Source organism: Leptidea sinapis, chromosome 45, assembly GCF_905404315.1.
Source record: "Leptidea sinapis chromosome 45, ilLepSina1.1, whole genome shotgun sequence".
NCBI lineage: Eukaryota > Metazoa > Arthropoda > Insecta > Lepidoptera > Pieridae > Leptidea > Leptidea sinapis.
The window spans coordinates 3,308,842-3,324,303 of NC_066309.1; the positions used below are offsets into that span (position 1 = coordinate 3,308,842).

General features: G+C 34.7%; 2 protein-coding genes across 2 annotated transcripts in view; one reads left to right on the plus strand and one right to left on the minus strand.

The window, feature by feature from the left end:
- The window catches only part of LOC126977458 (protein smoothened), a 599,797-nt gene that overhangs the window by 174,653 nt on the left and 409,682 nt on the right, over positions 1 to 15,462 (minus strand). The gene's annotated exons all lie outside the window — the stretch shown is intronic.
- LOC126977352 (protein split ends-like) overlaps positions 1 to 15,462 on the plus strand; it is a 100,373-nt gene that overhangs the window by 64,491 nt on the left and 20,420 nt on the right. Inside the window, exons 2-3 of the mRNA XM_050826117.1 lie at positions 9,169 to 9,300; positions 13,239 to 13,458. Of these exons, the coding sequence (XP_050682074.1) occupies positions 9,169 to 9,300; positions 13,239 to 13,458 (352 nt within the window). The remainder of the gene's footprint in view (positions 1 to 9,168; positions 9,301 to 13,238; positions 13,459 to 15,462) is intronic.

Here is a 15,462-nt window from a genome sequence, read left to right on the forward strand (position 1 = left end):
CTTACACTTCCCGAATTAGAGTTTGTAGGAAATTACAGAATAAAATAAATTGTAGTCTTACATTGCGTGTATTATTTTTGGATGTCATTATTTATCCAATAGAACTCTTCTAATTAAAAATAATATTAATTTCCTAAAATATTGTTACATTTCATTCGTTCACGAATATTCTCTATGGTTACGAACTTCGTCGGTGTGGTACAAAACGAAATAGAGCACGTACCAGTCAGTACCGAAACTTCTTTTAAATTTCGTTCGTTATACAAATGTTCGTTTCGGAGAAAGATAGTAGACCCCCAGCTGCTGCTGTCATATTCTCTATTCTTTTCAAATCACTATGTTAATAATTCGAAATCTATTTGTAAATTAAAAATAAAATCGTAAAAGTATACAAATAAAAAACATTTTTATATATACTTAGTATGGTTTGAAATCCCTTCTCTCTTATTTATCTTTGAACCATAGTTTTTACAATTTCTTAACACACAACTTGGCATTTTAGGTATTGTTTTATGTTTTACTATATGCTACCCGCGACTTAGTCCGCGTGGAATAGTTACTTTGGGGTGTATTTTTTTTATTGTTTAATATACTAACTTTGAAAAGAATATACATACCCTGCTGTGGTTTATTTTTTTTTAAACTACGTTTTTTTTCCCATTCTTTGCTAAAATATGAAGTTTTTTCCGGTTTTATACTCGTGAGCACGCCACATAATGTAGCCCATGGGAAAAATAATATTTTTCTAAATGTTATACCTGCAACTATAAGCGTCTGTTCTTGAGCTTTGTTCATTGTCATTTCAAATTATGCTGCTTTCAAGGGAAACTGCACTCTTTTCAACTAAAATGGCAAAACTTTCGGAATTATTGGAAAACGGGGAATTAAAACATTAATTTGCCATTCTAGTCCAAATCCATGCCAGTCATGGTTATAAATTTTATATAATAATATTTATTTTTTATTGAATTATAAAAATAAGTACTCTGTTCTCTTTGAAAAATATAATGTGTAATGTGGTCAAAAAAGCATTTGCATGCATCATGCATCAAAAGCACAACTTTCCTCTCTAGATAATGTTTTCTTACGGCGGAACTATAAGTTCCTACTGAAAAATTACTTTATTAATTAATGAAATAATAAAAAGCATATTATTTTTGAAATAAATAGTTTTTATTTAAATGAAAACCATAAACTTATCTACTATTTTAAAAACACCAATGAGATAAAATCACACTTAAAATGAAAATATAACATTAAAACATTAATAACGTTAGTATGAAATGAGCTCACAGAATTCAAAAAAAGTTATGAAGGAACTGCTGTCATGAAATAAAAATTAGTAAAATTAATAAGTTTACAAAAAAAGTCATTCTCTCCTGATGTGTCTTGCAGTATGTAATTTTCAACGGTTAAAGAAAAAGAATCATTGGTAAGAAACCGGTATGGCTTTTATTTACACAAACTATTTAATCTTTATCTTTATTTATTTAGATCTTTTGTGATAGGTAACACTCTAATGCAAGTTTTATCTTTACTTCAGAAGGTTCCATTCGATTTACGCTTACGTGGTTTCATCAACGGTTATAAGTATCCAGTACGCTTTTTAATAAAATACCAAATAAACTAAAGTCTGCTTTTATTTCTTTAAAAAGCAACAGCAAGCTATTTCTGCCCTCTTCTTCATATGCCTAATTTCTGTGTTCTGTAGATATAGATTTAAAATCGTAAATGTTAGATTGATCATCTTCATTCATTATAAACTTATAAACCTCTTATGAACTCTAGAATTAGTTATAACTTCGTACACCTGATCAAGTGTATAAATACTTTTATGTTTCAATTATGAGGAATGCATAACATTGCCACGGCCTATTTGTAAAATTTTGGTGAACCATTAAACATGTGCATTAAAAAATCATAAATTATAAAAAATCATAAAGAACAGTTATCGGAATAGAAAGAAAGCTGATTTCTATCCCGTTTAAGTACTTCGCCTTTAGAGTGATAGAAGTTAGAAGTAAATATTTAGAAGCAACTTGAAATTTCATCGGGACCTCTCTTTGCAATAACCAATAAGAAGATTATATCAAAAACCGTGAAATTACACACAGGGCATTTTCTTTCCTTTAAAATGTTTTGTAAATCATAAACTGCAACTCTTTTAATGTTTGGATCTGATATATACATTTCTTGATCTTTTATTTTTCTTACAATAGATTTATTTTGACTGTCATATTTATCCTGTAACTAAATCTTACCTTCGTTATCAACTCTATACATATTTGGCACATGTCACGTTTCTTTGGTCAATGAAGATAAAGAATAATTAATTTAATATTGAATACTTTGTGTGTATTGATATTAACCGGCTAATTGTATACCTTGGAAATGTTCAGCTTCAGACATCCAATCTGTATAGAGCCTTACACATTTGTAATATTTTAAAAGTAGTGTCGATTATATAACATGAATACTACTACTATACAAGAAAATGATTTAATATGCTCTATAAAGTATTAACTTTAATTTTGAAAGGTCGAATCGTAACGTATTAATAACGTCTCATTCCTATTTTCTATTCTCTTTTACTTGATAATTTATTATAATTTAAAATGAAATACCGCTACCTTTCATGGCACTATAAATGCCACAACAGGTTGAAAATTTTCTGTCGTACTTTATTAGGTAATTTCTCAAATCATTTTATTTTAAAAGAACATGGATCTTTCATAATTTTTGCTGCAATAGTTCGTTTAGTTTTTCTGCTGGCATACTTCCTACCTTCATTTTTAACCATGATACGATATGATGATATCACTTCAGGTGGAAGACGTCCACTGCTGGATAACGCAAAACACTCTCCATTGCCCTCTGAACAACTCTGATCTTTCTCATAAGGCCCATAGTTAGCGTCTGCGTTCATTGGCAACACACTGGTTAAAACATTCGTCTTGAGACACTGGTATTTGGGACGAGAAGATTTAATGGAGCTCCCCGAAGCTGCCCACCCGAGGTCATCTATCTATGGTCATCAACTGTAAAGTAGATCGTGTAGATGAGGCCACAACATGAGAGTTGAACAAGACAAACCAAGATTTAAAATTGATGTGTCATTCAAACGGTTGACTCAGTTGGTAATTGCAGTTGGACGAAATTATACCTCCACGGTAGACGTACTCATTAAACATTTCGAGAGTACAGTTCCCCACTGTTACGGGAGTAGGTGCGACAGGATATTAGACATGATCTTCGTCTTGTCCGTGTTCATTTCAAGATCTACTTCTTGAGAAGGTGTATTGAGGCTATCGAGCAAATTGGTTTAGTCTTCCATAGTTTAAGCCATGATTAAGATATCGTCTTAATCATGGCTAAAACCATGTAACCACCGTAGATTCGAGGGTGAGCGATGTATTCGCCGTTGAATTGATGCCCAGTTCGTTCCAGTCCAGAAGCTTAAAGACACCTTCGGCGATATGACATCAATTTGCCTGACTCCCCGTTGCAGACTGATAGGCGACGAGATCTGATCCTGGAGGCGGACTCATATGGTGGCGTTTGCATACAAACACTTCAACGCATCAATATATCAATAATCAACCACTGGAGAGACTGAAGCACCGCCCAAGATTCGGTCTTTCCCATAGTCTACGAATGCCAAACATAGTGGCTGGTGACCTAGTACACCGTCATCGTTATATTTTCACTTAACAGATGTCCATTTACAAGTATTTGCTTTCTTTTTCCTAGATTTAACGTTTCCTTTGGCTATAAGCAAATAAAGATTATTTAGATGCTCGTATTCATCTACGTTTCGAGGTATGTCAGTTATTCAAATTGAAAGCATTTTCTTTGGATAGAATATTAAAAAAAAAATCTGTTGACAATGATCTTACTCCTTTGAAAATATTAATAAAATTAACTCGATACCTTAAATCACTTTCATCCGCTGATAATACTTTCAAACCATCAATAAGTGTTCTTATTTGGGTAAATATCTAAAGGCTATGATTAATTAAATCTGCAACGACACCAGTCCCGCACTCCAATCGTATTCGAACATAACTCGGATTCCTTACAAGAATTCTTAAGAATGCAAGCTTACTTGAATTAAACATTTTTATTTTTTGGGAACAAAGCCGTAATCTATATTACGCTTAAAAATGTAGTTAAGTTTACAGCACAGTGGTAATCGCGATAGATTGTGGGTAACAATAATTTCGAACAAGGTAAAGTGTTTTTATAATGTTTACTTAAACTACAACATTTAAAATTTTGTAACACAAAAAAGCTTTCAAAAGATTACTAAAATTAATGAAAAGATTTCTTTAGGCATAAAAAGGTGTTAAACTATTTACGTGGCTAGTAGCAATTTTTTTCTGTGTAATCCATAAAACCACTTTTTTAGTCAATATATTTTTGTCATACGTAAAAATACACATTTTTTTTTAACACTTCTCTCTTACTACTTGTAAGAAAAATCTGAAAAAAATTGAGCTAAATTACTTTGTGTTGTTCTTTACGATGACGTAAAAATCAAAAAAATTGAAATAAGACCACTTAATATGCTTTTGTTCTTCTCAAGGTACGAAATGTGAACTATTTTTAGAAAACTTTTTATAGAATTAAAAAAAAATCTTGAGTACTAAGTACACATGTTTACATTGCGTGTGTAATACACCAGTGGGAGGCTCCTTTGCACGGGATGCCGGCTAGATTATGGGTACCACAACGGCGCCTATTTCTGCCGTGAAGCAGTAATGTGTAAGCATTACTGTGTTTCGGTCTGAAGGGCGCCGTAGTGGTACCCATAACTGTAATAGTGTAATTACTGGGCAAATGAGACTTAACATCTTATGTCTCAAGGTGACGAGCGCAATTGTAGTGCCGCTCAGTTTTTGGATTTTTCAAGAATCCTAGGTAGCATAGTGTAATTACTGGGCAAATGAGACTTAACATCTTATGTCTCAAGGTGACGAGCGCAATTGTAGTGCCGCTCAGTTTTTGGATTTTTCAAGAATCCTGAAAGGCACTGCATTGTAATGGGCAGGGCGTATCAATTACCATCAGTTGAGCGTCCTGCTCGTCTCGTTCCGTATTGGCATAAAAAAAAATATTTTTGGTTGTCATTAGTTACTACCCATCGCTGACATAATGTAAAACTCTTTAAATTAGTCAGATAATAAAAATAATGTTCAATTCAGTCGTTTCACCATTCGTTCCCGAATATTCTTTATGGTTCCGAACTTCGTCGGTATATCCGAAAACAAAATAGAGTAGGGTACCTAGGTACTCACTACCGAAACTTCGTTTAAATTTCGTTCTTTTACGAAGATTCGTTTTCAGAGTATGTGATCTTGCCAAAATCGATTCAATTACAAAAACATCAATTCGAATTAACAAATGTCAATAGAAAATTATAATCATTTGGGATACCGCAATACTAAAAGAAAGCTTCAGCGCTGTTTTGTTTTATTTTATTTTAAATTGAATCCCCTGTTCAAATCATTAATGCTTCTGATGGTCAGATGACGGCAAGATTAAGCAAATAATTACTATTTGCTCATAGAATTATTCATACAACAATAAAATTTGAATTAAAAAAATAATAAAAATGAAACTATTATACTAACTACGACTTATATCTGTCAAGTTGGGTCAACACAGCACACTGTGCGAAACTGGATTAAAATCGGTTCAGTACTTTGAAATTCATCGCGGACAAACAACATGACGCAAAATTTGTATAAATAAAGATTTCAACTGAGTATTTATGTGTGGCGGAACGAGACCAAGTGAAAATTTTGACAGATTACAGCTCAGTAGAAAGTGTTTTCATAACTCGAATATATCTCATTCCAAAAGCTTCCAATTTAAATTCTTAACTTGTACAGTTTTCCTTGAGATAATGTTACGGAGTAACCATAAAAAAGCTCAAGGACAAACTCGTTTCATTGCAGGGCTAGTATAAGTTGCTTTTTATGAATGTACTTTCTTGGAAATGCCTTTTATATTTATTCAGAAAAGTATTTTTGTATAATATAGAGTAGTATTATTTGTTGCGGCCTAACAAACAGAATCCAATCTACAATATACCCAATTAATTAAAAATAGAACAATTATGTCATGAATCGGAATAACAAAGACATATTATGCTGCATTTAATCTTTTATCAACATGCCCATTATCCACGATGACGGAGTAGCGGGCACAGTTGTCCTTATGGTGTAGGAAAGTACTCAAAGTGAAAATAGGTTAGAGATTTCGCGTTAAAAACATTAAACATGATGCTCGTACACACAAATTTGAAGAACACAAGATCACACAAAATCTTTTATCAGCTTATCCCCTGTTTGATAAAATTCTTCTAGCAAAGAATTCATTTGATGCTCAGTAAAATATAAGTATTTTAAAATCACCAAAAATGACTACTATATCAGTTCCAAATTTAATTATTATATAAAATGTGCTATTTTAGGTAGAGAATGGATTTTTATCGATTACTAGAAATCGATTCTAAATCGATTCTTAAGTAGTAATAACTTAAAATAGCACATTAATTAGAAACTTTCAAATAATGTTTTACTTTGTACTTTAATTTTTTTTTTTTAATATACTCGTGGCTTCACACGCATTAACTAAGGTTCGTAACTTAGGTAATGTTATACATATAATATTATAATACGAGTATAAGTCCTCGATGACGTCTTTGCTTACATGGAGAATCCTCATGGATACCGCCTATTTGACTAAAATTCACACGGTGTTCAAACTCTTCATTTGGCGGCTGATTCGTCCAGTGCCAACAGCTAAAATGCCCCTCACAATCGCTAAATGCACACATGAGAAACAAAGTGCACCTCTGTCTATAGCCCAGAGATACCTCAAGTTGGTGGTAGGCGGCGCGGTCTATTGCGAGCCACATTTGCCCGACTCTACTGCGAAGGATTGGTTGTGAATCGACATCGACCAAACCCTCTGCCAAGGGAACGCCACTAGGTAACATCTGGCTTGCTTAAAAATACAATAATTTTCGGCTTAAATCTTGAAATTCTTCTCACACACTTCTATAATAAGCTTTATAGCATCTATAAGATTATAAGATTATAAGCAAAAGAATTATTAAAATCAATTCAGTAATTTCAGAGCTTAAATAATTAATATAATCAAACATACAAACGAATATTTCCTCTTTATAATATGAGTTTATAAAGGAATTAATTAAAAGCGATTTTAACTACTGATTAAAAATATGTTTATATTATTTTGTCAATCGATTTGAATAAAGGGTTAACAAAATAATTATTTTTAGCAAAACCATAGTCTTATACTAGCTGACCCAGCAAACGTTGTATTGCCATATAAAGTAATAAAAAAAAATTATGGGGTGTAAAAAGTAGATGCAACCGATTCTCAGACCTACCCAATTTATCGTACTACAATTATTGTAAGTATTGGTCCATTGCCATCTGGCAACCCTATAGCGGATTTGTGGATGGAACAGAATAATATAAAAATCGCGATAAAAAAATAGTTGTAGATCGTAGAAGGGCGAAAATTTAAATTTGTATGTATTTGTATTCAATGCTGAATCATAATAAAAAAATGACATTAAATTAAAAAAAAAAAATTTGGGGTGGACTACCCTTAACATTTTGGGGGATGTAAAGTAGATAGTAGCCGATTCTCAGACCTTCTGAATATGCATATAAAATTTGGTAAAAATCAGTAAAGCCGTTTCGTAGGAGTAAGGTAACTAACATTGTGACACGAGAATTTTATATATAAGATTATACCGCAATCTGTCAAATCCAGCGCTCGCATTTGTAGGTAATTAGGTACAGAATCGCAATCACACACTAACCTGTCATCGATAAAATCATAGAGAATTCATAAAAATATTATTGCTTGTAAACCTGGGTGAAGAAATGGAAATAACCTGGTAAATGTAAGAATATATAAAAAATACAAATAAGTATCTATGAAACAAGGTTAAAATTACAGTGACCCATTTTTTTAGGGGGGCCCAAAGCTCCTAAGCGGGGATGATCATTCTCCTTTTTTTAAATTTTTCATCAAAGCCTTTACACACTTCAAAATCATTACAAGGCAATACTATCTCCATTTTCAATTAATGTAAAATAATTGATTATCTCGGTAGCTCCTGTACTAACAGCCAACTCAAAATAAAATTCAAAATGCTAAACTCTAACGTTGTTCACTCTAGTTGCGCCAATTAATAAATGAAATCGCAATGGGCCAACGTTTAGCCAAAGCAATCCTACTTTAATTCTTTATACTAATGCGTTAAAACAACATATAGATGATATAGAACTTTCAATAGATAAGAAAGAGATATAATGACTGAAATCGAAGCACCAATACATGCCAACGTGTATGAGCGAGATAGCAGCCCGGCTTATTTGATTATATGACAGTACCGCCGCAGCTGAACGGCTACCGTCGAAGTGGGTAGTATTTTTAATTGAAACTCTGAATAGAGTTGGAGATCCAAGTGACACGTACAGTGTCATGATTGCAACTGCTAAATTGCAAAGTCCATCATCAAATAACGTTTGTCAACAATATTGTATCGAGTGTAATCGATGTCCCATTGTACCTCGACCAATATCCCAGCCACATACACACGGACGTCCAGAAAAGATTATTTTTAATGTTATAATTTTCTATGATAAACAGAATAATTTTTATCTAAATATACTTTATTTACCTAGAAGATTTTTGACTTGAGTTATGTGCACTCATATTAACCTGTAAAAAAAATCAGTTTCGAGAAAACTGCTTTTTTTGACATGTTGAGAGTAGACCACTTTTCTCAACGCTTCTCTTATGAGGCGTACTAATACACAATATGCTAGTTATGCGTTCAAATTTATTTTATTGTCTTCAAAGTATGCACCAGAAATACAATTATTTAAACATATTAAAACGCTTTTTCGCAATTAAGTTTAATTCGCGTCGCAAATTCTCCTTCATGTTCTTCTTCTACCAAATAAAAAAGGGTGCCACGATGTGGCAGTTTGATTTGTTGTTAGTCGAAAATTCGTAAACGTGTTTAACTCCTGATAGAATTATTGTTTCATTAATTAATCTGAGTCCACACATATTTGTCGAATATATCCCTCATGTCATTGTTTTTTTTTCCAGGGGAGAAGAAAGTACGAACAACACATGTGCGATAGCCGCGACTGCAGCTGCACCCGCTAACTGGCGAGGCACAAATGACAGTGCTACCGAGTTCTGTCGTCGCGGCAACAGCACTCCCGCCTCATACGGCAGGTACCAGCGAAACACTGCACCATATGCCACGCCACCTTCTGCTGAGAGGTTTGCATGTGAAAATATTTACTGTACAATGTTTGAAATTATCAACAATCGGTGCATTCATTAATTTATGTATTCAAATTCATTATCAACGCGAATACGCTGTACGTATAGAGATGTTAAATGTAAAGAAAACATTTGATACTATCCTATATGATTGCCTAACGAGAGAAGGTTTGGCGGATGGCATAAAGGTTGGTAATTATAAAGAAGCGTGTCCTTGGCACGGCTTTGTTACGTAATCTGTCTTTGCTTGCTGTTGCTATATATATATATATGTTTGTACTTGTTTTATTTTATATTCTATTAATTCTCCATCTTTCCAATAAAAATTCTCTAACTAAATGTTAAAGAATTATCTAATAAATAGGTCTAAAACAATTTGCCATACTATAAAAAGTTATCTCTTTCCAAATGTATAAAATAAATTATGAGATATACAAAACAGTCGACATCCCAAAAATATAAGGCTGATTTATCATTGATATCGTTATCTACGTGGTGACGATGGCACAGTTCATCATAAACATTATTTTATGTATACAAATGATTTAAGTCTTCTTTAGTGTTAATTCCGCTAATATTTGTTTTTAAAACAATTCGACACGTGTTTCGCCTCTACACGAGGCATCCTCATGCCGTGTTGTCTGTGTGCCAAAATCTGGCACGAATATTGGCGAAATTAACACTAAAGAAAACCTTAATCATTTGTATAATTATGGATTTCCGCAAAGTAACGCCTAATTCAATAAATTTTCTATTATTTTATGTCTTTATGAAGCTGGGGGTCTACTCTCTTTCTTCTCTCCAACGAAACTTCGTAAATGAAACGAAATATTAAACAAAGTTTTAGTAGTGACCCTTCTCTTCCTTTGTTTTCGGACACACCGACGAAATTCGGAACCACAGACAATATTCGTGAACGAATTAACACTTAGAGCGTTAAGAAGTTACAAATATACGCACAAACTAAATAATTAGAAAAAGACGTCCTTACTTCAATAGCTAAAGTCAACAAGAAAATCGCCAGAGCCTTCAACTATCATTTGGTGATGAAGCTCTATAACGTTCCTATGTGTATTCTTGGTTCAGAGATATCAGACGTGGCGGTGATGAACTGTGACAATTTTCGTGAGGTTTACCCGGCGATTGCTGTTACCATACGACAAGTGATTGAATCTATATATATAAAAATGAATTGCTGTTCGTTAGTCTCGCTAAAACTCGAGAACGGCTGGACCGATTTGCCAAATTTAGGTCTTAATTTATTTGTGGAAGTCCAGAGAAGGGTTAAAAGGTGAATAAATAGGAAAATGCTGTTAAATTAAATAAAAACAACGATTTTGTTTTTCCTTTGATGTGTCCATACATAATTTCTATGAGAGAATTTATTGACGCACGGTTTGACAGTTCTGCTGTGAAACAATTTCATTACGACAGCAGGGTGCATATTTTATGAAGTAATTTTTGATGTTATGATATATTATTGACAAATTCATATAATAACATAGAAGCATCGGTATGAAATTGTGTTTCTTCTTCTTTTTTCGAAAAATCGGCACAGTAAGTAACGCTTGAAAATCCAAGATAGTTAATAACGTACATGCCCAGAGGGTTTGAAAAAGTTTGCGAAAAATCAACGCTGTCCTTCATCACGATATTCTCACTTCCCATTATGGAAACAAATTCATTTTTGAAGATCTCAAGTATTGAATTGGTTACTGGTCGTAATCATTGACTCTTCACCATTCAGTACTCACCTTAGCACTTTAGAGATTTCTTTTATTTCTGAAAATTAAAGAGATCCTTAGAGGTACGAGGGTGACACTGAAAGTTTTTAGAACTGGCCACTAGTAAACAATATTATAAAAAAACTAGCTGACCCAGCAAACGTTGTATTGCCGATATTAAAATCGCAATACAAAAGTAACTGTTGATCGTAGATGGGTGAAAATTTGAAGATATTTTGTAATTTAAAAAAAAATGTCGAAAAAATTAAAAAAAAAAAATTCGCGTGGACCACTCTTAACATTTAGGGGCATGAAAAATAAATGTTGTCCGATTCTCATACTTACCCAATATGCACTCAAAATTCATGAGAATCGGTCAAGCCGTTTCGGAGGAGTTCAAAGCTTAACACCATGCCACGAAAATTTTATATATTAGATTATTTTTCGAAAATGGTTCTCTTTGCTTTGATAATTATATTCAGTGTGTATTTTATTCATTAGGCATTTGTTGATTTCACAGAAAATTGATAATTATGTATCTCACGTTAGCATGAATTTAATGCGAGAAAAGTTACGTGCAATGATTTTTATGACTTTCTTTGTCGAAGAGATCTCTAAGGACAGTGTGTAGTGGGCAAAAAGTCTTTCCACTGCATCGGATGAAGCGATGTATTGATGATGTAAATGGACATTATTTTGAAAGATATGATTTTAAATTTAATAAATTGTTAGATCAACTATTTTTGATTTTCTCAGAACTTTCAGGTTGACCCTCGTATACGATGCATAAGCCCTGAAAAAACGGTGAATGCGTTTCAAGTGCCGGTAAATATATACTAGGGCTATCACAAAAAAATGCGATTTTTATACCGTTACTTTCAATAAGTAGACAAACTCGTGTTGTGGCATGATAACAATCAAAAGCGTACGTATGATTTCATGTACGTGACACACCTAAATACACAAATATAATAATCTAAATATATATAAATTACGTGACACGTTGTTTGTCCGCGATGGACTCCTAAACTAATGAACGGATTTAAGTGGGGATGACTATTTGAGAGATAGGATAGTTTATATTTCTGATTTGGGACCTATAATTATTTTATTTCCAATATTTGTTTTGTATGGACATATTTTCTGTGAAAGAATTTATTGACGCACGGTTTGACAGTTCTACAATTTCATTATAAAAACAGGGAGCATTTTTTGCGAAATAATTCTTAATGTTTTGAAATATTAATGGTAAATTCCCATTAAATAGTATTTTTTTATTATTTACAGAACAGCGTCTGTCGGGTCAGCTCGTATAATATATAAAATGGCACGAATCGGTATGACCGCATTGAACGCGTTTCTCTGTTTAGTGGCCGAGTTGAGTCACTATTTGTATTCATTACACAAATGACTTTACAAAGCCAACGGCATAAAACAGAAATTTTTAAATGAATTCTTTTATTCCAGCTATCCTTTGTTCTTCTGTCCGTCAAAATAAGTGGATCTATTTTTTGTTGCGTTCGTAGACGTTTACGTACTGTCAGTAAGAGTAACATATCATTGTTTCAAACTTTCCCAGTTAGGAATTTTGATGTACAGATTACAGTTTGAAAAATGGAAGCAAGATTGGCATATTTGTTGTTTTGACATTTTTTGTGGTTGACAACCAAACTGTTTCGAATGAGTCTATAAAAAAATAGTGTATTATAATGTCAGAATACACACATCTTTAAACACTATGCAAAATATTGAGAGCTCGGCAGTGTTAATACACCCACCATATAGCCCGTGCCTTGCACCCTCAGTTGTCCACCTCTCTAGTCTCTTCAGAATTCAGAAGATTGTCAAAACATGTAGGAAGTTTATGATATTATTATATATTAGGTATTCGAACGTTTATAAAATGCTAAAAAACTTTTTTCCGACCTCTTTAGCACACCGCCAATGAACTTAGCTCGCTTAAAATCAACGCATAGCGTTTGATTACTAACTAGATTACTATATGTGGTGTATATATATATATATTGACGTCGCATGTTGCATGTTTGTTGTTTTAAAATCCAACAGATTGATAACATGGCTATCATAATAACCTTTAGATATTATTTTGTGTCCAATTGCTGACACGTGAATACTTCGATATAGCATGTACGTATGTAACAGAAGTACTCCCCTGCACCGCTGGTATGGCGAGCGCGGCGGCGAGAGCACTCCGAGCACGCCGGGCGGATTGGAGCGGCGCCGGCCGTCGGGATCGGCCTCCTCGCGCTCCGAGTGCAGCTCACCGGAGCCCAGTGACACCTCGCGAGCCTCCACCCCCGCGCCGCCTGGCCAGCATCAGGCCACCGCCAACCATCGGACGCCCACCACGCTGCCGCACCAGGTGACTGCTCAAAGTCAAAAGTCAAAGTTTTTATTTGCATAAACATGTCAGATTGATGTTACATAAATATTATTGAGTACATGTTTGCCACATTTATGACGTGCATATTTTATAAAATACATTTCTAAATCATTAGTTACAATAATATAAATTTAACAAAAGATTAGTAGTAGCAGTATTATATAGTATATAGTCAAGTTTTTAGATGAAAATATTCATCTAATGAATATAAGCAGTTTTTACTAAGGTATATTTTCAATTTAGATGAGAAATTCCTATTTGACGATACCTCTCTTATTATTTTTGTGATGTGATTATAGATTTTTATGCACATACATAAACAGTTTCTCTGAAATAATGTAATTCTACAGCAAGGTACTTGTAGTTTGGTGGGGTCCCTGGATGGGAAAAGAGAAGTGTTTTCATGTTTACTGAATTCGCTAAATTGTTTTCGAACAAACATACAGCACTCAAATATGTATAATTCAATAATTCATTGCCCAACCATCTACCCACTACGTATCTTTTTTTATTATTTGCATTAGAATTGCAGACAAATGCTGAGCTGGCTGGCGCAAAAAAAGTAATTCAGCATTAGAATGCGCACTTTTCTATTAATATTATTTAGGCGCTAAAAATGTGGTTCAGATTGATATGTGCTCACGTAAGAAACAGTACGATATACGACGACCCTTGATATAGGGATAATAATGATGCTATGATGATTAACCGCCAGCTCTTGGTATACCTAGAGGTTCACCAGTTGATCAACGACCGACAGAACGGCTTCCGCCATAGTCGGTGGGCAGGCGATCTGCCGTCGGTCTGGTATTCCTAACACATAGATGAACGGCGGCTATCGAAAGCTCGGGGGTAGGCCTGGCTATAGCGAAGGCTGATGATCGTGTATTGCACTAGGCGCTTCTCTCAAAACTTCCGTAATTTAGGCTTTCCGAGAATTTATGCAAGTGGACCTCCAGCTTCCTCACTGGGCGCAGCAGACAGGTCATTTTCGACAGTTGCAGTTGCTATGCAGGAACTGGTGATGACGTATTCACGGGTCATGCATCTCTCTCTCGGAAGATCGTCAACCAGTGCCGGGAGAAACTTTTGTCTTCTATGGAGTCCTCTCTTGAGAAGGTCGCGTAATGGGGTAAATTGAACCTTGTCCAATTTAATCCCCAGAACACATAAGCTTTGTGCGTTTACCACTAAAAAAAAAACCATTTGTCGTATCACCGCTCTTGACAACACTAAGGGTAGTGTAAAGCCTCGTCTAGTATCGGAATACTGAGTCTCGAAATCACGAGCGATTGCCAATTCTGCGGCCATCTGGAAATCAAAGGCAAATTGCTTCGAAGAAACAGGGCGTCATAAATAGAGCACGGCAATACTTCAAGCCGGCCTACATTCTAGCGCTGTACAAAGCGCAGGTCCAGCCACATATGGAGTATTGCTGTCATCTCTGGTCTGGCGTACCCCAGTATCAGCTCGATCCATTAGACCGCGTGCAACGCAGAGCAGCTCGAATTGTCGGGGAACCCAGTGCTCTGTAAACGGCTGGATCACTTGGCGTTGCGTAGAGACGTGGCTTCATTGTGTGTCTTCTACCGCATTTATCACGGGGAGTGTTCCGAAGAGCTGTTTCACCAGATTCCTGCCGCTGAATTGCACCTTCGCACGCCACAAATTAGGATATCATCCCAACCATCTGGATGTGTGGCGGTCCTCCACAGTGCGGTTTTCAAGGATCTTTCTTCCACGTACTACAAAGCTGTGGAATGAGCTTCCTTGTGCGGTGTTTCCGGGACGATACGACATGAGTACCTTCTATCCTTAAAGGCCAGCGACGCTCCTGTGATTCCTCTGGTGTTGCAAGAGAATGTGGGCGGCGGTGATCACTTAACACCAGGTACCGTATGACCCGTACGCTCGTTTGTCCTCCTTTTCCATAAAAAAAGACTTGTTATTTTTATTTATGTTATTTAATGGTATATATATCAC